Genomic DNA, 25,930 nt, shown 5'->3' with positions numbered 1-25,930 from the left:
ACAAAAGAGTTACGTGCTAATGATCACTGACCTCATGGACACTAAAACAGACAATAGATTGAGAATACAAATGTTTTAACAAGAGTTGTACTGTAGTATGAGATATAAAGACTTACATGAAAACACACTGATGGACCTGTGACAGAAGAAATAAACATCTCGTTATTTTAGTGTGTTTTGTTGTGTGTGCACACAAACATGTTGTATTTCCATTTAAACACAACTGATTCCTGATAAAAACTCACATTTTTTTTCTCTATACTTTCATTCATTATTTTCTGCTTCCTTTCGGTTTCTATTCTTCTTCTTCTTCTAAAATATAAAATCACAAATAGCTTCGTGTTTGTATAGCTTAATAACAAATGTTATAACAATAGGTCGTGTGGAAATAAATGGTTAACAGAAATATGCCTCCTACACACACATACTAGACAAACACACACACTAGACAAACACACATATTATAGAAACACACGCACACTAGACAAACACAGACATTACAGGCTTCACAGACCAAGAAATAAGCAAATCCTTCAGATTATTTAAAGCTATTTTTTCTTTTGTTCACGTTTATTTAACATCCTGTGTGGCATGCAGTGAAGCATTGAAACTCAGTGTTGTGTAACAAGTCTGATAGACAAAAACTTTATACAAATGAATGAACTTTATTATAGTAAAGAGTGTATTAGTATTTCTGATGGTAAAACATATAGGCAAAGAAACAATATGAGATAATAAGTGTATATCGTGGTATGAAGATGACAGTGGACACACAATGATGAGGGTTTTATTCAAATACCATAATACATAAATAAATTAAGGATTAAAATATATATATATATGTTTTTTCATTTGGAGTTTATATTACTAATAATCTACTACTATGCAAAAACCTTCAGAAAAATATTTTATATTAAACTGTCTTGATTGGTTGATTGCATTGGTCTATCCCATCTCTGAACCACCAATGAAAATATGAAATAATGAAATATTAAACCTTATTTGAACAAAGCCCAGCTGTAAATATTTTGACAATACAAACGTAGAGAGATGATATATTATGATGTTAGAGATGATATATTCTCTCTATGAATTGAGTGCATATATAAAGTTGAGCAGTAGATGGCAGTAAAGCTGTAATAGTCATAATGCAGCTCATAGGTGTGTTCTGTAATGTATCTCTTACTAATGTAATGTAAGAGCTGTTTATTTATTTATCTGCATAAGAATATACTGTAGATGTATGAGAGTAAAGTATATTAATGGACAGCCGTTTTCACATGTGATGGTCATTATAACATCATCACACTGTAAAGTTCACAAGACTCCATTTAGGACATTCAGATCATCAGACATTTCACTGATCTGTTTTTTAAAGCATAAACAGCATTATGTAGATGTTTAGTACTCGTTCAGAAAATGTGTCAGAGCTCAAATAACACAGCACAGATTTATAAATCCTGACATGCTTCAGAGGTCAGAGGTCTAATCTAGTTGTGAAACAGTTAGTAGTTTGGTTAAGCCAGGTCAGAGATTGTGTTAATAAACACTAAGAGTGTGTAGGTGTTTTACAAACATCATAAACATTCCTTTACACACATCTTCTGTTCAACAAAACACACAATAACTCAGATATCACGCTTCATGTTTCAGGATCTTCTACTGAAAGTTTTCAGATTCTGGAAATTATTTCACAGACTTGCTGCTAAAATTCATTTTACACTGAAAGAAAACATACAACCAACAAACCAAAGTTCAAAGCTGAAGATTCATTTAGCAAATCTTAAAATATTGTTCCTGCTCAGTGTTTATACTCAAATGATATCCTGTATGTTTACTGTATCTAAACACTCATATCATTGTGTGATTGTTGTTATAATGACTGAGATGTACCTCCTCTAAACTGACACAACTCTATCAAACACTATCTGGGAATACTCAAGTATGTTATGTCTCACAGGAATGAGGGCTCAGAGGTCGGAATATCTTGGAACATTCCAGAATTCTTACTTACACCCCCCCCCCCACACACACACACACAGATTTATTTCCTTTTCTAAATACTCGGCTCGTTTTTTTTACTGTCTGGCTGTGGACAAAGTGAGCTGTCTTACATATATACACATCAATACTACAAAACATACTGATAATACAGTAAGGTAGTACAGTAGTGTGTGTGTGTGTGTGTGTGTGTGTGTGTGTGTGTGTGTGCGTGTTTAGTCTTCACTTTGAGAATCAGCAGTAAGGAGACCTGCAGATGTGTGTAATGTAATGGTGCACATAAGTTGCATTGCTATATCTTCATACTGTTCTTGGATCAGTGCACACACCTGCATTTATTAATGATATGAGTGTGTCAGAATCTAACCACAAATCAATGATATTTTAAACACAATATCAATTTAAGAGAGATTTATGGTTAGTCATTCCAGTAAGAGTAAAAGATGTAAATGAGTTGAGTGTAAGTTATATGATATATTGTGTATTGAAATGAGTCTGTCAGGTTGTTCTGTAAATGTGATTATAAACACAGATACACTGTTACTACATCACTTCCTGTGAGATCATTCAGTCCTGTCAATCATCTCACATATAAGCAGTAATGTGAGGTGAGGTCTTCAGATTCAAGAACAATAAGATCACTCTTATATCTGTCAGGAGTGCACAGGCAGCAGGGTTTTTTGGATGTTGGCTAAGGTGTAAAAAAACATAAAATAGGTAATTGTCATTGAGTCTGGCCAATGGTGAAACAGTCATCATCAAAGCATTTGCTCTTGAATCACTGGAGCTGTATTTTAATATCAGTGTAGCTGTAATGTTATTGTGTATTAGCAGGAACTTAAATATTCAGTCATCAATGTAATTGAATTGGGTTATGAATGTGGTTTTCCTGTAGGTTTAAATGAGCAGTATTTGTGTTCATACAGTACGGTGGAATCTGATCCTCGTCTCCTCAGACACAGATTGTGACCCACGTCAGACGACTGATAGAAATCATCAACCCGGATAAAAGAGTCAGAGTTTAACCTGCACATCTCTGAATCAATGCTCAGATAAAGACTTTCTGCTGGATTCATTTCTTCATAACTTCTTCTAGTGACATGAATGATAATCAAAACAATGATCAGACTTCAGACAGATTTACATTACAGGAGATCGATTTAAATCAAATTCATGAAGTTGTTTGTAGTCTGTAGAGAAAAAACTGTGAAATGAATTATTTAAAGTCAAAAATGAACCTCTTTCAGTGTTGAAATCAAACGTGTGTTTATGTGTCTCAGTCTGACATTTTTCTTTTTTTTACAACCTTGTTCACAATACACTGTAGCAATATATGATCTATCAATAACATCCACTATTATCTGACAGCATTGAATCAACAGAAGAAGATCAATGAGAAACACCACAGAGAAAAATCAATCCTGATAGTTGTGTGCTGAAATGATGTTAACATAAATCCTAAAGTGAAGAGGAAGAGTCTGATGTTTGAACAGCTTACATAATCAGATTTGTTTGGTTTGATCAAACTCATCATGTTCTCTCTCTCTCTCTCTCTCTCTCTGTCCATTATTTCATGTTCCTGAGACAAACATTATTTGTTTAGTTGTTATTGTAGTTTAAGGTAAACAGATTTAACAAGCGTTCAGTGAAGTTATGTGTGTGTGTGTGTTCACCACTCAGCACTGATCTAGAATCAGATTCTTACTGTTATTCATTTACCCACATTTACTCTAGTACATATTTTACAGAGATAACGTGCAGTCTTGATCAGTGACGCAAACTAATAGCTGCTTATCAAACTTTAGCCATAAACCATTACAAGCCCTAGTTAACCACTAATGTAATACTTAGTCTTATCTTAGTTTGAACACTGGAAATGTTTGCGCATTATGAATATTAACCATCAAATTTGGATGTCGACGAGAATATTTATAACTATTAAAATGGAGTTTACATTTTTAAAAGTTCCCATTGAAATACTTCGGCTGTGTTTTATGTTGAGAAGAGAGATCTGATGTTGACACAAATGTTATCTTCACATCTTTACAGACAGCATTGTTCACACATAGCAGCACACTTTCTGCACTTCAGAAAATATTTAGTGGATTTTAAGTGAACTGTTTAAAATTTATGTGTATTTTATGTCAACAATAATGAAAACCCAACTGAAAAATCCAGCATAAGCTGGTGAGCTGGTTTTGCTGGTGTAGCAAGCTGGTCTAGCTACTGCCACCTTAAACCAGCTACCAGTTTATGCTGGTTTTAGCAGGATTTTTCAGTAGGGAATGTGTTACAAATAATAATCAGTACACATATTTGCACAATTATTGCTTTTCTATTATAATGAAAAATCCCTTGAACATTTCTGTACATCTCTAGAACTGTTTTGTTGGATAATTTATGCAGGAATCCTGCGCTCTGATTGGAGGAGAGTTGAAGTTCCGGCCTCCGTGAGTGTATCACTAGTTAAATTACACACACGAGCGCGCTGTAATTACAGCTGATACACACAAGCACGCGCACGCGCGCACACAGAAAGACAGACACACAGCCGGACTCACTCGTGGGATCAGATCTGCGATCTCCACTGCTGTGTTTATATGATGGACGACACGGATCGTGGCGGTGTGGTTTTAACAGCGTTTCATTCTTTCAGGATCCACGCGGACACACCGGACAACAGGTCAGACGCACGCGCACGCACGCACGCGCACAACTCATACACATGTGTGTGTGTGGTGAAATGTAATGTTAATGTGTGTTATATTTACACAGTGTGTCCAGCAGTTATTACAATATTAAATATATTACATTATTACAATTAAGTGTATTTGTGACAAAACTAATTCTCTTAAAGGGATAGTTCACCTAAAAATGAAAATTCTGTCCTCCTTGCTCACTCTCATGTTGTTACAGATCTGTATAAATGTATTTGTTCTGATGAACACCAAGGAAGATATTATGAGCAATGTTTGTAACCAAACCGTTTTTGTGCACCATTGACTTCCAGACAATATACTATAGAAGTCAATGGTGCTCCTGTTTCATGCTGGATTACAAATATTCTCCATTTATACAGATCTGTAATAACTTGAGAGTGAGTTAATGATGACAGAATTGTAATGTTTGGGTGAAGTATCCCTTTAAAGATCCATACAGTATTCAGTACACCTGTCTTGTCTTGTCTGTCTGATAATCTCTAGAAACACAGTCAGTGAGGTTTGTGGTGATCTGGTCTTTGTGTTTAATAACGCTAACTGAGATCTTTATGTGTGTTATTTTATAAAGCTGAACTGGAGCAGATATAAAACTCGTGTAGTTGAATGTGTTTGTGTGTTAATGATGTTTGTTCAAATATTTGCTGAACAAACACATTGAACATGACCTATTTCCACACTGTTCACTAGAAGTCTCTGCTTTGTAAATGAATAAATGTCTAAGCGCTTTATTTGTTTGTGTGAAATGCAGTGCAGTCATTGCAGACAGAAATGCTTTCCATCTGTTTGTTCATTTTAGACAGGATAGTTTTATATATATGTATGGATTATTTATGGTGTTCAGTTTTTTTTATTGCTGTTTTTATGTGTTTATATAGTGTAACTGTCTAGTTTTAATAGTTTTTATGTGAAAGTACTTGGGCTGCATAACGATTAATCACAACAAATCTTTTGCAGAATAAAAGTTTTTGTTTACATGTGCGTGTGTACTTTGTTTTATGATTATATATATCTATATAATAATATCTTAAAATTATATATAATTTTAAGAAAAAAAGTTGATTTATATAATATTAATAAATATTCATATTTATATATAATATAAATTATATATAAATATAAAATGTATATGCACATGTAAATATTTCTTAAATATATACATGCATGTGTGTATTTATATATACATAATTATTATACACAATACACATTCATATATGAACAAAAAACTTTTATTCTGCAAAAGATTAGTTGTGATTAATTGCAGCCCTAGAAACTACAAACACTTACCAGAGATTCTTGACAAACTTTGCCCTTTGATCATGTACATTATTTAGACATTTGCTTGATTATTTCTTTGATTTTTTTTCAGTCAGTCAGTTGTGTTTCTGCTCCCAGCATGCATCACTGCAAAAGCAGCGGCCCGTTCATTGTGTTTGTGTCTTACATCAGATGATGGTGATGATGATGATGTCAGAGTCAGGCAGTGACAGCACACGCTTCTCTCTCTTTCTCTCTCTGTTTTCTATATTTACATCTGAGGTATTTTCAGCACATGTTTTCTGAAGGGGTCACAGATCAACCTTTGATGTTTTAGTGGTTTTCAGTTTTCAGGTGTACCATATAAATAAATAAATCAAAGTAGTAAAAGAAACCAAATGTCTGCAGAAGTTGTCATGCATATCTTTTCCTCCAAGTAAGACGATGCAGTTTCTTTATTAGAAGATTTGTTATTTATGGAGCGGCTCATTCCCAGACCCATTGATACACACACACACACACATACACACACACACACACACACACACAGCTGTTGTATCTTTCTCAGTGATACGGTTCTCACAGGCTGAAAGTGGCCGTTGTGTTTTAGTGACAGATGGACTTGTGTGTGTCTGTGTGTGTGTCTGTGTGTGTTTTGTGTAGTTCTGATGTTCGTGTGGTCTTTGTGCTGTGAAACACAGATCCTTTCATCTGAATGAGTTTTGTGTGTCAGTCACGTCTTTCTATACACAATCTTCCTTATAGCTACGATACAAACACGATCAAACTGAGTATCTGAGGAAGTACAGTAACTTTGATCTTTCATGGACTGTCATGCAGAATTGTATGTTAATTTCTCTTTGTTCACCTCAAACCAAAAATGTTGTGAGGTCATTCGTTGTGAGATTTTGGAGAACTCAAACTGTGTTACTAAGAAGTGACATCAAACTCCTAAACTATCTAATATGTACAGTAATGCACAAAAGCGTCTGCTAAATGTAGTAGTGCGCAAACGTCTACTGCACATTCCCTTCACCAAAAACACGTTTGTAGCATCAATGTTTGTCAGATGCAGTGTAGTTTTGGGTTAGGCAGTATGATAGGAGAAATGAAAGGACTCTCAGGTGACCTGTAGGAATGCCATTAATCCGGCAGAACTGCATTCCACCTGAACAGAACGAGAGAGGAAAACACGGCAGAATTCCTGTCAGAAACATCCAGACGGCATGAGAGTGACTGCTCGGACCGTCAGACAGATGCCATCATGCACAGGTAATCCTACTGAAGTAATGATTGTGTACGATTCTGAAAGAAAATCATACAGGACTTTCATATAAAGAGTTACTTCTGGAGATTATAATGCAGTGGATTGTTTGTGGGTTTCTGAAGCAGATTAGTGTTATTGTCATACAGTCTGATTTGTGTATTTGATTCAGTTCTCATCTGTGAACTAGTTTTTGTGTGTCCTGATCTAATGTTAGGATTTCATTGAAACATTTATAGAAATCAATGTGCAAATGAGAAAATGTGAAAGCACAGTTTATTCTACAGGATCATTATAATAACGTGTTTTAAGAGTAAAACCAAAAGTAAAACCTTGACATGGATTTAATTCTAATTTAAATCTCATCTAAAACTCTCCTCCTGATGAGTTCTTCAGATCTCTTTCATTTGCATAAGATCAGTAAGTCAGCTTGTGTCTGTTTGTATCATTTCTTTACACAATACAGATATTGTACAGAGGACTGTGTGTATGTTTTTGTCATATATGGATATGATGATGATGATAAATGATTCAGCGCTGTGTGTTTGTATGTTTGTGGGTTTGTTACTCACGCACACTTGATATTTCTGTGACTTTGCCGCAAGCACAAGTTGTTTTGCATGCGTGTAGGCCGTCACTATTTGAATGGTAAATTTGAACCGTTGTTATCAGCGTGAGGAAGTTCAATGACAGAAAGGAAGTTTTTCTAGTTTGAATAGACAAGCATTTGGACAGGATTTCTTCTCGTCTAAATGATTTTCAACAGATGTGTTTAGTGAAGAAGCTGAAATGAGCTTCAGTTATTATGGGTAAAACTGTACAATAAGGTTAGTAAATATTGGTAAATGCATTAACTAACATGAATAAACAATGTTCAGTACAGTTTTCAGCATGTAGGGATAATAATGTATAGGTAGCAGGGTCTTATGTCTCACTGAATGGGTTTATTTCATGATAACAACCTGCTGACTGTACATTATCCCGCTTATTACACGGCTATTTACCTCATAAGTAAGGTAAGGAACTTTAAATATTGATTTGAAATATTTGATTTGCTAATATTTAACGAATACAGACCTTCCATAAGGATAACTTGTTTACTTTTTTGGGTTTTAAGATAAAACAAGATGTTCAGATGTCATGAACACACTATTTAGTTTAATCATTTGTAAATATAATGTCATATATGTTATTAAAAGACACATTTATATTTAATTTACATCCGGGTTACCGTGTTAGTTTTGAGCGGTAGTTATCTGAAAAGAACAAACCTTGGAATGCTGTGACTGGCCAATCAGAATGAAGTATTTTAGAGATCAGTGTAATCATTCTTGTTAAAGTTAGTTAATGTCAATAAAGTTATTCATGTCAGTTCATTGCTAATGTTAACCATTACAACACTTGATTTTATAAATGTATTCGTAAATGCTGAAAATCAGACAAACTAAGATGAATAAATGCTGGTTTGAGTGGATAAATAAGAGTTTTCCTCATTGAATCAGGTGAATATTTGTGGATGAAGGCATCCGTGTCTGTTACTCTGAGAGCATCTTCTCATTGAGACTAAATGCAAGTTAATGTTGTATACGTATTGATTTTTGTTGTGGCTAAAAGAGAACATTTATATTTGACATTGAAGAAGAAACTTCTTAAATCACTTTAACCAAAGCAGAAAGTTTAAGTGGACGTCGTGTCTCGCTGTAATCTTATTACTGTAAAACATTCATTCATACTGGAGTCTGGTAGTGTTTTCAATGAACACACCATGTTTACCGCATTCTTTAGACACGTACCATGGTAATACTATCTTTCTGTACTCTAGTAGCACTTGAAAATGTCACGATGTTGATGAAAGAGTTGATGTGTTGTGGTTTCTGCTCGGTAAGAAACGCATCATTGGTCACGTGACCTCGTCCAGAAAGTGTCTTTTTCTGACACTATTAGTCATTATTGTTCCATTAGCTCATGAATCGCTCCATAACTCACAGATGCAAACCTCTCAAACACTGATATGAATCTTTAAAGTCCAGAGACCATCTATTGATCTGTTTTCCAGCGTGTCCTGTTGCTAATGCGCCTGCTTTTAACCAGCAGGAGTGCTGCAATTTGCTGACAGCGGTTTTGTGCTGGAGTTTTAATGCCCACGGACGTCTCGGGGTAAAACTCAACCTGTTGATTAAATCTAACCCTGGTGAACTGACCCGTCTGCTGTGGGGTGCTTTAGTTTATAATGTTTAGGGTTTGAGATGGCGAGGTTAGATTCGTGATGTGGGTTCAGGCTGTGTTGGGGCTTTAAAGTAAACCCAACTTACAGGAAAATACAGCAATAGTTTGGAAGAACAGAATGATTTTAAAACTTCTCACAGTTGTAGGTTAATGCAGATATAGGGTTAAGAGAGAGTTGTGTGAGACTGAGAGACTGATGCTTTCTTTTCACCAAAATAATGTAAAACATGTTGTTATATAATTTTCTGTTTTTAAACGCATTTTATTATTATTCAGATGGATTTTACAAATTGAATGCATTTTTGTATCAAATTATCGCAGGGGTCTCCAACCTTTTGTGAGCAAGGGCCACCACAATGGATCAAATAATCTGGAGGGCTTAATATTTTATCATTATTAAAAATGTTAACATACTTAAAAGAAGGCAAGCTTATATAAAAAAAAATAAAATTGCGTGCACAACGCTGGAGACCACAGCATTAGCGAAACGCATCATTTAGCATATGGTATATTTCTTCAATATCAGGCAGACACATGAAACATTGAATTTTTTCCTGTGAGTTTCATCTGAACTCTTGCGGGTCTGGTGTGGGTTAGATCAGGATCTAAAAGGATTTTTAAAGTACAGATGTTTCTCTCTAGGCTTTAGCAGGGAAGATATTTTGACTTGACATTCATGATGAGATCCCGATGTTGCTTATGGGGCCATGAATCAAACATTCATGCCAATATGTCATGAAGTCGTGCCAGGGTTTGATGTTTGGCAAAGTTTTGTTGATGAAACGGATGGCAATTTTAATCAAGATCAATGATGGAGAAGATTTTATTTTGATAAAAAATATCCAGTGACCTTAAGAATCTTAAAGGTGCTATTTTTTGTGATCCCATCTTTAAAACTTTAGTTAGTGTGTAATGTTGCATAAATAATACCTGTAAGGTTCAATGACAAGCGATATATTTTCTTTAATACAATTCACTTTCAAGGACTACAGTGAACATCCGGTTTGGACTACAGTCCTCTACTTCCCGGAAACATGCCGTCAATATAAGAGTTTTGACTAAACTCCGGCCACAGGAATACACCAAAATATGGGTGTGACCTTGTTGTGCTTTCACGGAGAAGAGAACGAGTTGTGTTAGTAAAGTGATTTTGTCGCCATGCCATTGAGACGCTGTTATTTTTATCCTGGAGTCAAATTCCCATTGTTTGGGCTTTTCTGAGGACAGCTTCCACAATCTTGTGTGAGCTTTCTGGACAATGTGCGCTAAGATGCTGTTGTCAAATCACAACACACTGGATCAGCTACACTATGAAAAGTCAAAAGTTGGATTAACTTAATGAAATTACTTCAGTTGGGAACACCTACAAATTTTACGAACCATGTCAAGGTTTTAAGACAAATTTTTTCAACTTAAATAATTTTTCACTTTGACATTTTAAGTGTTATTTGAAGTCATTTTATAAGTTGATCAAACTTTTGACTTTTTACAATGTACACAATCAGAACTCGATACATATTTCTTTAAGAGGGACTTCATAGAACAAGAAAGACATCAGGCTGTTTTTAGGACAGTGAAAACAGCGCTATACAGATAAGTCACTACATGTGAAACATGAACACATGTTATATTGCGCACCGTAAACACAATCAAAGCTTAGAAAACACAGGAAAAAACTGCACCTTTAAAAAGGACTTTTAAAGGTGCTATATAAATAAAGTTATTTTTAACATGGTAAAGTTTGAGGTTTTTGACTTGATGTTGTATAGCTGTGCTTCATCTGTTTATGTTTTCTGAATGATGAGCTCATAGTTTGGATCTTTGCAGATGTTTTCAGTTTAATTCTCTACTCATTCATGACAGGAGGTTTGTGAAGATGAATCAGATGTTAGGAACGTTCATACCTTCGACTTTTTAAAGCATTCTTGAAAAGTTTTGATCACTTGTTTTACCACTCATCTGGGTTTCTTGGTATTCACAGCTCGTGTAGTAATGTGACACAGATCTGAGTGAAACTGGATAGTCAATGAGAGAGAATGTACTGTAGGGGGGCGGGACTATCCCCGGAGATTTGATTGGATGGTGAAACAAGATTTCTATTTGATTGGTGGTACCATGAATCATTAGATTTTAAAATGGCTCACTTTATAACAATTCCCTGAATCAATGAATCCTTCACAGCAGAATAAATGAAGCTCTAAAGATGGGTTTTATTACATTTAACTTTACGACAAGTGAAGACAAATCTGTCAATCTTATTATCTTTGAGAAGAAATATTTAAATAATGTTGAGAGATTTCACCGCACAAGAAGTTCACAGTCATGAGCATTAGTGTTTGAAAGTAAATCGTGTGGATATTATTTTCAATCTTTGAGCAAATACAAAGACTAGAGATTAGAAAGCAGACGGCTCTGAGTGTTGTGAAGCATCAGAGATGTAAGTGGAGAAGACAAAAGATGTTTAATGATATGAGGAGGAGGCTGAACAAACTCTTCAGTGGGAGGAGACGACAGCGAGATCTCACAGCTGGAGGGAAATCCTCTCTCTCTCTCTCTCTCTCTGTGATCTGATCTGTCTGTCTCTTCACCAGCGAGTGCTCTCATGTCTGTCTGTGTGTTCTGGAGTTTGCCGGGCCGTTGAGAGGTACTGTGAATGTGTCTTTGTTAGTTTGATTGAGATGTAATGTTAGAGTAAGAGAACCTGATTGAGAACATGTCTGTATTGTGTGTGTGTTTTCTGCATGTGTTGAGTTGTTTCAGTGGTGTTGTGTTATCATCTAGATGAGATTTGATTCTCTTATTTATTCTGCTAGTCTGTCATAGAAAAGTGAGCTTGTTTTGATCATACTGTATGTTGTGATTTGTGTCACAGTGTTTTGTGTATTGAGTCATTGTTTTTATGGACTGATGTGCTGTATGTTTAAGAGAAAGATTAAATGATAATTGTGATTGTACCACGGTGCAGTGATGGTATCATAATACTGCAATCCTTTGATGTGTATCATAAACTGAATGATTTTATTTCTATTTGTATAGCACGGTATTGACAGGATACTACAGGAATAGCATTGTGCTGTAATCTATATACAAGCGTATTATATTTCACTTCATATAGAAACTTCAATACAAACCTGTTCTTCAGCATTTCACTTTCATTGTGAGTAAATAAATAACTATATGAATGAATGAATGTATGTATGGCGTGAGCTGCAGTTATGTATGTTGTGTGTTGTGTGTGTGTGTTTTTCCACTGAAGGTTTAAAGTGTGTGTAAATTGAATGAAGAGCAGTGGAGTTGTGTATGTAACATGATTCAGATCCATCATACTGAGATCAATATCTGCTCCTCACTTCCTCTCTGAACATCATCATCATCATCATCATCACATCCTTTCACCTTATCAATATTTTAATAAGACACCAGGAGCACTCAGAGAGAAATAAATGTCCCGCCTTTACTTTAAACAGCCAATCAAAGAGTCACATGGGCTTTTTACTCTACGTGCACTACATGTGAACCCGTCTGAAAGAGGTTTTTAAAGAGAATTTGATGTTATTTCATATTTTAAAATAGTTTTAGAGATTTTGGTCTTTCAGAATCTGTATTGGTGTTAGTGATAAATAAATCTGTGATGATTTTGTCAGTTTATGTGCTGAGTAGTAAAGATCTGTATAATAGCCTTCAGTTTACCATCATCTCAATCTGATGTGATTCATCTCAACACAACAATGATTCATGGGCTTCATATGTAAAGATTCAGTGTTTGTGACTGAATGAAGTGTTGTGTCTTTATGTTATGAGAAGTTATTTGATGTCTTTCTGACAAATACAGTCATATTATCACATGGACTATAAGATCACCAATATGAACAATGAACTATTATAAACATAACAGCGTCTAAAGAGGAACTCGCAGTAAGCCATTACGTAAAGCTGTGCATCACTTCTTATGCTGTGTTTGATGAAAGTTTGCATTTGCTGACTTGTATTATAATGTTATTTTTGCTTCAAGTATGCTACTGTTGTTTAGTAGTGTTTACGTAATTGCTTCAGTGTTAAATCATAAAGACCTTTCTGTTTGATTTATAACATCAACATTAACCTATTGATCATGTTAATATGTTGTATGGCTGAGCTAGAACAATATAAGACGCTTACGAGCACATGTGAGGATACAATATATCGTCTGTTATCATTATCGGTGAAATCTTATCCAGATATGAATTTTTGCCAATATCACACACCCCCATGCTGCATTCATGCGCTAAAGATATGCTATTATTAGAGTAATGTGTTGTTTTACACTTGTGTGTGTGTGTGTGTGTGTGTGTGCATGCTCAGTGTGTGTGAATGGTCATGTTTCATGTGTTTATGGTTGTGTAATAGTGAAGATGAAGATCGTTTCTGAAATGCCAGTATAGACGAGGATTTAAAACACACGCTTTAATGTGTAAACGCCACCTAATATGTGGTTTTTTTTGTCTCGTGATTGTATAAATGCACTTGCTACTCTGATCACATGACTCCAGTATCATTATTAGTGATGGATCAGTTTATCTTTATCATGAGGTCAGTAAAGACCTGACGTCGTTAACCTGGTTGTGTTTTGGATGGTTGCTAGTTAGTTGTTTACTGATTTTTATTTTTAAGTCTTTATCTGCTTTGAGGATCATTCATGTCACAGACACTGAACCCTTAATGCTTTCAACTTAAAAGATATTTACAGATCTATTCTTGTTGGCTCTTTTAACAAAACATTGAAAGATGTTAAATGCTTTCTTCTGTATGTTGCTTCGGATAAAAGCGTTCCCAAAATAAATAAAAGTAAATGTAATTATTTCCTCTCTGTAATTTCACATGAATGTGTATATATATGCTGGATCCTGTCCTGTTTTCAATGCATGCAGATGTTTGTACTTTAATTTTGCTGACTGATTGAATAAACATAAATTTGATCTTTTTTTATCTTCTATATTTAATAGTGTAACTATTGCTTCTGTGTTGTGTAGAGACATATTTGTAGTTATGTGTCTTGTTATGCAGGTGTTTGTTATGTAAGATGTAATGATTTGATTCTGTGATGTTGTGCAGAAAAGCACAGTATCCGAGGATAGCCAGCATGAGTTTGCCCGGGACCGCGTCCCCCTCGTCTCCGGAGCGCTCCCGTGACCTCATGGACGACTACTGGAGCGAGATGAAGAACATAGAGGAGGACGGTCCAGGAGTTCACGAGGAGATGATGGACATGGGGAGCGTGGATGGTGCGTAACAAATCTTCTTCTGTATGACTGAAAATCCTGTTTCTAATGTGATGTTAAAAATGTGAACGGTACCTGTGTTTGATGTTTAAGAGGCGGAGATTGAGGAGGAGTGGCTGCAGGAGGCGGGGCTCTCCACGCTGGTGTCTGGGACTCAAAGCGACGGCCATACAGAAGCTCTGCTCTCCACGCTCACGCACTCGCAGGCCAACATGGTGAAGAAACGTCTGGATAACTACACGCAGACGCTGCGCAAGAAAAACAGACAACCCACGAGACACGTGAGAGATGTGTTCTCCACACCGGATACATCGGTGAGAACTGAGGAGAAATTCATTCAATAATAAACAGGAGGGTGATATGTTAATGAGCACTTTATGAATCATAAAGCTACAGTGTGTCTCACATTAAACTATTTATGGCCCTATTTCACAAGCAAGAAGTATGTGAACCCTAGGAATAAACTGGTTTTCTACGGTTATTTACTATTAAATGTGATCTAATCCTCATCTAGGTCACAACAATAGACAAACACGGCGTGTATAAGCTGACAACACACAGATAATTCTAGAAAACATCCATAAAACATTCACAGTGCTGGAGTAAAATGTAAGTGAAGCCTTAGATTGAATCGCTTGTTGAACCTGCTTTAGCAGCAATGACTTCAAGCAAACGCTTTCAGTAGTTCTGAATCAGACCTAAACAACGTTCAGAATTTTTACCCATTCCTCTTTACAAAACCACTTTAACTCAGATATATTTGTAGGATATCTGGTGTGAAGCGCTCTCTTGAGGTCATTTCTATGAGGTTTGACTCGGACACTCCAAATGGTGCATTTTGTTTTTCTTAAGCCAGTGTGTGGTGGATTTAAGGTCATTGTCCTGCTGCATCAACCAACTTCTACTGAGCTTCAACTTGCGGACAGACACCCTGACATAATCCTGTAGGAGATTTTGTTAAACTTGGGAATTTATTTTCCCCTTGATGACGGCAAGTGGTCCAGGCCCTGAGGCAGCAAAGCATGCTCAAATCATGATGTTCCCTCCACCATACTTCACTGTTGGGATGATGCTTACTGTTGGTAAGCTGTGTTTTTGTTTCATCAGTCCATCAAATATTTTCCCAGTGCACTGTGGTTTGACAAGATGCTCTTTTGCAAACTTCAGGCTCACAGTAATGTTTCGGGAGGGCAGCAGCTTCCTCCGTGGTGTTCTGTCATAGACACTGTGCCTGTTCAAAAACTTACGTATGGTAGACTCATGAACAGAGATGTGTGTCAGCTCCAATGATGTCTTCAAGCTTTTAGCTGATACTTGTTGGTTCTTCTTGACTTCATTAAGTTTTCTGCGTTCGAGTTTCATGCTACAGTATTAAGCCGTCTCCATTCATAGACAATTTGTCGACTGATGGATGTCTAAACATTTTGGGATTGTTTTGTATCCCTTTTCAGCCTTATGGAGTGCAACAACTCTTGATGGGATATCTTTAGAGAGGAATGCTTGATAACAGCTGATGCTTCTTAAGGACAGCAATCTTAAAATGTTTAAGTATCTTTTCATCAAAGTATCACTAAACCACAACTTTGATCTCATTTTATTTCTGACACAAATGAGCTTTCATTAAAGTTATTAGTCTATGGGTTCACTTGCATGTTCCTCCAGCATTGTAAATGTTTAATGGATGTTTTCTAGAATCATTTGTGTGTTGTCAGCATATACACATTGTGTGAGAATCAGATCACATTTAATGGCAAACCAGTTCATTCCTAGGGGTTCGCATACCACTGTATATACTATATAATAATCAGTTAGGGTTAGTTTGTTTAATATAAAGTGCATTAGATGTTCATCACTATTATATTCTGCTGATAATGCAGTCTATCTAAATCTATATAAAATGGACAAAGGCTTTAGGTTCGACAGTCCGTTCTGATTATAGAAAGTGAAACAAATTTGTTACTGCAGCTGCTGCGAGCGATTGCTCAGCGTGTGAATTCATCTTAAAATATCTGCCCTACTGACTGAGACCTGTGACTGGTGTGAGAATCAGATTTGTGTGTCATGTCCCAGCAAGCAATTTTGGCTAAAACAATTAGACGGGTCAGTTTAATAACCATAGCTCAAGAGAAGACGATGCGTGTTGCTAAGAACATGTAAACGAAATAAAAGCAAACACCTTAAACACCTGTGCTGACTTTGCTTACATGATGAAATGTTGTTATTTTAGAAAAAATGCCTTGTAACCAAATTCAAGGTTATTTATGGTAGAAGTAAGTTACTCACAGCCTTTATTGGGTCTCAGTTATTGCTTGCTGGGGTGTCAGTCGCTGTAGCAGCTGAAGTGTTTGATTCTCTGATGGGATACGAGCGACAGATTCACACTGAAATAGTCCAACAAATGTTCAGCTGATATGAAGTCATTTGATCGCTGTGTTCAACTTCAGACAGCTTATTTATTTTAAACTCTTATTACAAACGTATTATTTTTACTGCTTACATAAACCTATGATAGTGCTAAAGCCAGAGAAGTTGATGTTGTATCTCAGTAAAGATGTTGTTGTTGTTGTTATTATTGTGTTATTATGCAGTCTGGTGATCTGACACCTTCAGTTTCTCCAAATGGACAGATCACTCCTAAACTGCCACTGTGGAATCCACCAAAAGGTTTGACTTCAAACACAATGAGTGATTTAATCTCACTGTCAGTGGATAGAAAGTAACACTTTGTGTGTTTGTGTGTTACAGCTCCTCAGTTGTGTTCTGTCTTTGCTCCAGCTGAAAGTCACAGCTCGAGTGTTTCTTCAGAGATGATCTCATTATCGTTTGACGTGCCGTACTCGGAGTCGGCTCGAGGTCATCGGAAGGGCCGCGAGTGTCAGGACTGCAGGAGATTTCGGAAAGATGATTTACCAGTGCGTTTCTCTTTAACCCTTGACCAAGTTGAAAAGTTTTACCCTACATGTTCACAGCATTACCCTGGTATTTGTTTATAATGAATTGTGATCTAGTAAGATCAAAGTTTCTGTGGTTTGATGTTTAGAGTTTTCAGATCGTAAAGCCCAGGCAGGGTTTAACCCGAGTGAGTGATTTGTCATCTGAGGACATCAAGAAGATCGGTTACATCTCTCTGATCGAGCTCAGCACTTTCTATGACATCTTGGGCATCGAGCTGAAGAGGAATCGTGTATGGCGGAGTAAAGCACGAGGTGTGTGTGTGTAAAATATTGGACCACACAAATCATTTCAACTTAACATGGAGTGTGAATGCTGTTGTCGTGTTTCCACAGAAAGCGGAATATTCGGCGTTCCTCTTGATACGCTGCTGGAGAACGACCAAAAGAAATATCCTGGCTCCAGGGTCCCTCTTGTTTTTAAGAAGGTGCGTCTCTCATCTTTCCTTGTTTGGGTGTAACTGTGAGTTTGAAACAAAGCCACACAGGATCGTATTGGATCGTTCCACAGTGGAACACATCAAGATTTGGAGCGCTGGAAAGGTCCCGCTCTGCATTTCTCCGGGTCGAGCGCCGCTGTGTTTGTTCAGTGTTGTTAACTGGACCTCACGGTCACGCTCGGATCTCTTCTTTTCCATAAAACAAAGGCGGTGACAGAAGGGCTCTGGATTGTTTAACAGGACATGATTGACCTTGAAGTCTCATCTGTTTTTAAGTTGAGCGAGGGAGGCGTCTGGTGTTTCACTCCAACCCCCTACAGACGCCCGACGACTTAAGAGATTTACTGAGGAAACTGTGTCGAGAAGCAAATCCAGCCGGATGCCCTGCAGAGTCACATGATTAAAATAAGATGCTTTGAATGAATGTTTCTATGAAGGAGAATAATCTGCTCGGTATGAGATGAGATGTGTTGAGTAACTGTACACCAGCACATCACAGCTTATGAAAATATCCCACATCATCACATTACACCACAAACATTTGTGACAGCTGATGGATCTTAAAGTAACGTACATGCCCAAACACCTTCTTATAACCGTGGTATAGATGTGATGAGATGTGTCTGTGTGTGTGTTTGTAGTTGCTGTTTAAACTGGAGCAGACGGGATTACAGACGGAAGGAATTCTGAGGATTCCAGGATCGGCGTCCAGAGTCAAGGTAATAATTCACACAGATTCATCAATCAGCTTGAACTTTACATGTGATCGTGTGTGTGTGTGTGTGTGTGTGTGTGTGTGTGTGTGGTTTTGTTTGGTTTGTGAAACACACACTGACCTGTCAGAGCGGACTGAGTCTCAGCACATGTGCCCGTGTGATCTCTTAAACATTTGGCCTGGATTTTCACCAATGATTCCAGCTGACATGCTCAACAACATTTATTTATCCAGTATGAGTTAGAAAAAACAGCTTGTGATGTGACGTCATGTTTGGCTAAATAAAACAATTCAATAGTTATAGTAAGAGAAATGTTTTTCAACATGACAGAAGAGAATCTGTGTTTTGTGTTTGTTTTACAGCATGTTAGACGCTTCTAAAGACTTATCACAAAGACTGAAATAAGAAGGACAGACTTTGGTTTCTGTTCTCATTCCAAAGTCCATTAGGGCTTAAATAGTTGTGTTTGCACGCGCACACACACACACACGCACGCACACACACACACGTATGAATTTAGACACTGGTAGTACAGTGATGTGGTGGCTGATAGTACTTTGATAAATACCGTGGCATTAAATGATTACTGTATATCTCATCATCAGTGGGTCATTTTTTTTAAGGTGGCACCGTGTGTACAGCTCACAGTATTGTGTAGACAGACAAACACAGACAGACAGAGATTAAAAGTAATATAATAAAGTATTCACACTCTTTTTCTTTAGTGCTCACATTCCTTTATGTAAAAACTAACTTTTAGGTCAAATAGCCAATCAGAATAATGACATATTGGCACAAGTTACAGCAAAAATGTACTGTTATTTACGTTAAGTGAGTTTAATTTGCTCAATTGTGCCATTGATGCAGTTACACAACAACTGCTTTATTTTATAAAATCGGTTAATTTTAAATACTTAAAGTATATAAACAATGAAAATGTCAAAAACATCACGTGCCTTTAGTTTGTAATGCTCAACTCTGCAAAAACAATAATGCTGCCATTTACGTTAATTTTCTTAATTAAATTAATTTTAATTACACTTGAAAGCATGCATTTAAATAAACATTTTGTAATGTAGGTTCAAATAAAGTTATTATAGATGCATTAATTTGACCTCATCTGTGAGCATATTTGATTCCGTGACCCGGTGTTGTGTCGAACTCAGTTCCCCTATGTTTCCCTTTAGTGTAGTGCTTTTATGGCGTTTTCATCATGTTACATTTAGAAAGATTTGAATTGGTTATACTAAAAAGGCATAATATCATGTATTTTATAATACAATTTATTAAATATTTCATACATTTGACAGTTTTCTATTAGGGTATTTCTTTTAAAATATAGCCTGTCTTTTTCTTTTTTTTCCTTTACTGGTTGTTTTAAAAATGTAATGTTTGCATACATAATTAAATAAATATTATACATATAATATGATTCATACTGTAAAAATAATTGACTTACCATTAAGAACAATACAGATACATTACAGAAATGCACACATATACATCTCAGTAGCCATTAAAACTTTAAATATATAAATAATAAAACCTATAACGTGATAAAAACTCCATTAAAACACTACACTGAAGGGAAAAATAGGGGGAACAGACTTCGACACAACACCGGTAAACTCTGGCGTTGTACAAAGATGAATCTACAAATAAAACATTGAGTAATTAGATTTGATACCTTACTGTAGATTGTGTACACAGCTGGGGTTAATTGCACATTACTGTACTGCGTTTCGGAAGTGCTGTAAACGTTTTTGACGGCGTTTTAATTCCTCAGATAACAAAATGCAACGAGCACGCGATCGCGGAGTACACAGATGCTTGTGACGTCAGCAGAGCCTTCCGCATGAACGAAGCAAAAAAGGAATAAAATCAAAACTGACAATGATAACATTGTGCTGAGATACACATTGATTAATGCTTCTTTGATTTGGAAGATCCAACTTGCAAGCAAAAACATTTTGGTGAAAAAAATAAATACAAAGCTGAGAGGGCTCGTTTGAATGGGCGTGCCGTCTCTGTATATTACCATGTTTTTAGTGCCTTTATGGTTGTAAGTTGTTGTAAAATAAATGTTATTACAGCTGTGTTTATGATGTTAACAGTACTTACGTCAGGAGTTGGAGTTAAAGTTTTACGAGGATCGTTTTGATTGGGATGAAGTTCGTCAGAATGACGCTGCTGGTTTATTAAAGATGTTCATCCGCGAGCTGCCGTATCCTCTCCTAACACAACAACATCTGCCGGCATTCACTGCTGCTCAAAGTGAGTCTCTAACACACAAGATTATTATATAGTGAAAAAGATATACCTCATCATCATCATCAGACCTCCAACTGCAGCAAGACACAGACACGTGGTCTTCTAAAAAAAGACCAGAAAATCTCAAATCATGCTCTCTCTCTCTCTCTGTCAGACATCTCATCACCTAAACATCAGCTTCAGGCTCTTCATCTTCTCATCATGCTGCTTCCTGAACCCAACAGAGACACACTGAAGGCTCTGTTTGCTATACAACAGTTTGTGTTACATTAACACATTCACATTACATTAAAGCATTCATATTGTGTTATCTTTACACACTGTTTGTCACTCATTAGTTTGTGTTTCTTGTGATTTTTACACACACAGCAGCAATAACTTCATGGCAGTTTAGCGAGATTAGATACTGTTTGTGTGTGTGTGTGTGTGTGTGTGTGTGTGTGTGTGTGTGTGTATTGTTTAAATGAATATATGAATCTCAGTTGAGTTGCTGAACAGGTTTGACAGACAGCTGATGAGATTGAGATTAAAGATCTGAGAGTTTTGTGTTGTTTTGTGTTGTTTAGGGTTTAACACCTATCAGTCTGATGTGCTTTTGTGTCAATTTAGTTTTACTTTGTTTTTATTGCATTGTTGTGAGCTGAAGTGAAACGACCCAAACTGACAGTTCATTATATTCATAAACACATGATGATAAAGTTAAATCTGTTTACTTTCCTCCATATGAATTTTAAGACATGTTAACTGTGTTTCGTATGGGGCGTCCAGATCTAAACTTGATTTCCAGAGAAGTCATGTTGTGTCCTGTTTGGTATCTGGTAACACAACACCAGGTCTCGGCTCTCCTTTGATGATGAAGATGATGATGGTCTTTGTTTCTTCTCAGGCTCTCCTGGAGTTCCTCAGAAAAGTTGTGGCGTATGAAGATAAGAACCGGATGAGTCTGTGGAACGTTTCTATGATTGTAGCACCAAATCTCATCATCTTTCATGGTAAGAACGCCAAACAGGAGGAGATGCAGACTGCCGTGGGCTCGGCTCATCTCGTACGACTGCTCATCCAACATCAGGATCTTCTGTGGACGGTGAGTTTACACCTTAAACAAGACGTCCCATTTAATACAGGACAACTGAAATGTGTTTACAGATGTGCTTCATCTCCTTCAGGTTCCGTGTTTCCTGATCTCTCATGTCAGAAAGATGAACGAAGCCGCCACAGGCAAGAAAACGCCAACCTCAGAGAAAACCAAGCGTAGATTATTGAGAAGGTGGAACACAGAGAAGGACAGAAACAGAAGTGAGGTAAGATCTGAGTGGGTGGGTAATGTCAGACGGTTTATCTCTGGATGCTGATGGATCTCCGTTTCTTTGGTTCAGGTCACAGATCTTCATGACGGAGTCATCAGAGTTCACGCACCGCTTCACGCAAAGGTTTCAATGGCGATACAGCTGAACGCTGAGATGAAGGCGAGAGATATCATGGCACGGTTCGACGTGGAGAACTCGTGAGTGAACGAACAATGAGATTCATTTGTTTTTACAGATGTTTTTTCTGTGTTGTGTTCACGATTGAATCTTCTCTCCAGACGAGGATCACGCAGCACCGGTCGACGACAGAAGCAGTTTCTATTTGAGGTTGGAGGAAATATCAGTAAGTAGAAATATTTCTGGTAGAAATTGATTCACTCTGAAGACACGAGACCTTTTCAAAAAGAGATTTCAGAAAATACATGGAAAATGCATCCGGGATATGTCTGGGATCGTTTGATTTTCCAGAATCTGTGCATGCATTCACACAAATACCATAAAGATCCCGTAAAGACACGTGACGTATTTAAAGTCCTGCATTTGGTAGGCATTTTCCCACAGTGTCTTAAGTTTGCATATTATCCATTATTTCTCTCTCCGGAAACCACTCACGTGCATTTTAGTTTATGATAATTATTAGTGATGCACCGATGTATCGGCCGCCGATATTAATCGGCCGATGTTTGATGAATTTGAAACCATCGGCATATTGGCAATGGCACAAGACAGGCCGATACCGATTGTTTATTAATTAACTGCTTAAAGAAATCCATTATATGTAAAAAATGAGTTAATGATGTTAATAAAATAAATGCTGAATAGCTAAAACCACCTTTGAAGGTTGTCATGCTGTCTTATTATATTTGTTTTAGCTTAATTTGTGCCTCTCTTATTATGTTGGTCAGTTGAATGTTAATTAGATCCAATCCATGTTCAGTAAAAATAATTTGATGCAGAAATAAACTAGCTAATAGACCAACTGTATAGTATTGTATACAAGTGTTTAATATCGGTATCGGCCAGAAGTTGTCTGTTTAAATCGGTATCGGCCCAAAAAAATCCTATCGGTGCATCCCTAATAATTATATATTATAATATGTTTATATTATAAGCTGAACCATAACTTCTTGTTGCGATGACGCTCGGTCTCACTACGGCACACCCCTTACAGCATTGTTTCTGTCTCTTGTTCACACAGAGGGCTTTCTGTGAATGTTACGGCAATGTTACTAGATCCTCTTTATGGGAGCGATCCCAGAACATTTATGGGATGTGTTTGTGTTCACACAGAAGCCTCTTTGACTATTTTCTGGGTCTTTTCTGGAAACAAGTGCTGTGTGTATGAGGGTACAGAATCCACAATGATTTGACCAAAACAATGAAACTAGCTGATAAACACATTCACAGCAAACACCAGAGCTGATGTGATTCAATGTCACCACCCCAAACATCTCATAATCATGACTGCATTACTCTGATGAATGCTTTTGTTTACTCTAGGAGAACGATGTTTGGATCCAGAAGCTTATTTACTTGATGTTTACCACGCTAACCCACATTGTGAATGGATTTTAAAATCACGGCAGACCTGAGATCACACAGCAAACCTTTCTGAACTGGAGTGTTAACCCTGAAGAAGAGAAGCACTGAGGAGATCTGCTTATGAAAAACTGCTGAAGATTTCACCTGATCTCTTTGAAATGGTATTATAGTTTCCTGAAGCGAACGCTGGCGCAGATCAATGCTGGTCGTTGAGTTTGTGTCAAAACTGTGCGAACTGAAACCTCAAGCGTGTGAAAGCATGATTCACTTTATACCATACAGATACTGTACAGTAGAGCATGTATATAAACATATTTATACCACTAATTTATCTGACTGCATCATGACAGTTTTGTATTGTTTCTATACGCTGCATGTTTCTAATGAAGCCATGTGAACTTCGGGTGAATCTCATGAAGACAAAACAAGTGAAAACTTGCCCATAAACTACTGTTTACAAAACAACCTCATTACTCGTATGTAAAAAACGTCTCAGCAGTATTTTTTTGCTTTCAGATTTAAATAGTCACACTAAAGAGAATAATACACAAACATTCATTTAGTTTATGCAGGTCTTGTTATCATGAGATTCACCCCACACTTATTCATATTTACCTCTCATTAATTCAGGCCAATATTATTGCCAACATTATTAAATACTCACTGCATTTATGCACATCTGAAGCTTTGAGAATCCATTAAAGATGAACATCATGAACACAGTTTATATGATGAAGAGAAGATAAATCTGCATTCATGACCTGAATCTTCATAGCACATCATCATCATCATCATGGATCTTCATCACGTCTAAAGTTTACACTCTGATGATGGACTTTTGTTTATTTGGATTATTTATGATGTTCAAGTGTCTTATTTTTTATTTTTTTAGTCTTTGATATTGCCAAAAGAGTTTTTGTTGTGTTTAATGTCATGATGAATGTGTGAGATGATCTGATCATTAGGTTGGTCTTTAATTGTAACCGTGATGTTGAGCTTTACCACTGACCGCTCACTTAACATTTTCTGCTCATAGATATTAAGAGTGAAACACAGTAAAAGTACATTAAAAACATGAAGGTCAAACCCTGTACACCACAGCTGGATTGATTATTCATCAGATGACAGAATGAACCATTGCTCTGGTCTTCAGTATGTTTAAGGTTTCATGACTACATTTGACTTCATTAATGTTGTAATATTTGGTTGAGCCACAGGTTGTGATTGTGAAACACTAATGCAATTAAAATGATCAAACTATGACATCATCATCAGGAGTATAAATCACTGGTACATAAGAGGTCATTCAGGTCAAAGAGAGAGAGCGAGAGAGTTTCATTATCACTCAGCATCTTCTGCTTTGGAATGCGAGACAGTCAAGGAATGTTTCCAAAAAGGTGTAAATCTCATCCAGAGGAACACGAGAAACTTATTTTACTAAGAAAGCAACATCATTTTATTCATTTATCAAATCTAAACACAATAAGACCAACAGTATGTGTATATGGGGGTGTGAGTGGTTGTCAGTGGTTTATGCAGCAGGACAGGCGTGAGGAAACACATGCGCGTATGTGAAGGCTGAAGTGAAGTCTAGGACATCTGTGACGTGACCCTTCATCAAACGCAGGTTCCTCATACAGCCGCGAAACGCTTTTCGTCCCACCAGACAGTTCTGCTTCACATCACCTGTGATTGACACAAAGCAACACAAAGAAATGTAGCGCTCTTATGTTTACTACATCACTTAATGAGGTTACACCTCTAATCCTCTTACAAAGTTCAGATTTACACTTAAAGGGGTCATATCCTAAAAATCTGACTTTTTCCATGTTTAAGTGCTATAATCGGGTCCCCAGTGCTTCTATCAACCTAGACAATGTGATAAAGATCAACCCAGTAACTTAGTTTTGGTAAACCATTCTCTGCAAGTATGTGAAAAAAATAGCTCATTGAAATTTGTCTCCCCTTGTGATTTCAGAA

General features: G+C 36.8%; 2 protein-coding genes across 4 annotated transcripts in view; one reads left to right on the top strand and one right to left on the bottom strand.

The window, feature by feature from the left end:
* The first annotated feature begins 4,491 nt into the window (after positions 1-4,491).
* On the top strand, positions 4,492-25,213 carry arhgap28 (Rho GTPase activating protein 28). Of its 3 annotated transcripts, none has more exons than XM_055181681.2 (15): positions 4,492-4,684; positions 14,557-14,726; positions 14,817-15,037; positions 17,312-17,387; positions 17,469-17,635; positions 17,764-17,929; positions 18,011-18,102; positions 18,756-18,833; positions 20,945-21,104; positions 21,256-21,338; positions 21,988-22,185; positions 22,268-22,402; positions 22,478-22,605; positions 22,687-22,751; positions 23,909-25,213. In XM_055181681.2, exons 1-15 carry the CDS (start codon positions 4,602-4,604, stop codon positions 23,998-24,000), a joined length of 1,914 nt encoding a protein of 637 aa, XP_055037656.1. In that variant the 5' UTR covers positions 4,492-4,601; the 3' UTR covers positions 24,001-25,213. The 3 variants fall into 3 exon arrangements, with proteins under 3 accessions (XP_055037656.1, XP_055037657.1, XP_055037655.2); XM_055181682.2 differs by lacking the exon at positions 4,492-4,684 and adding an exon at positions 7,114-7,247; XM_055181680.2 differs by lacking the exon at positions 4,492-4,684 and adding an exon at positions 11,954-12,109.
* A 90-nt stretch (positions 25,214-25,303) lies between these two features.
* lama1 (laminin, alpha 1) overlaps positions 25,304-25,930 on the bottom strand; it is a 33,340-nt gene continuing 32,713 nt past the window's right edge. Inside the window, exon 63 of the mRNA XM_055181679.2 lies at positions 25,304-25,636. Within this exon, the coding sequence (XP_055037654.2) occupies positions 25,482-25,636 (155 nt within the window). The 3' untranslated portion in view covers positions 25,304-25,481. The remainder of the gene's footprint in view (positions 25,637-25,930) is intronic.

Source organism: Misgurnus anguillicaudatus, chromosome 25, assembly GCF_027580225.2.
Source record: "Misgurnus anguillicaudatus chromosome 25, ASM2758022v2, whole genome shotgun sequence".
NCBI lineage: Eukaryota > Metazoa > Chordata > Actinopteri > Cypriniformes > Cobitidae > Misgurnus > Misgurnus anguillicaudatus.
Note: the sequence above shows the minus strand (reverse complement) of the source record. Positions and strands in the feature narration are given on the sequence as shown.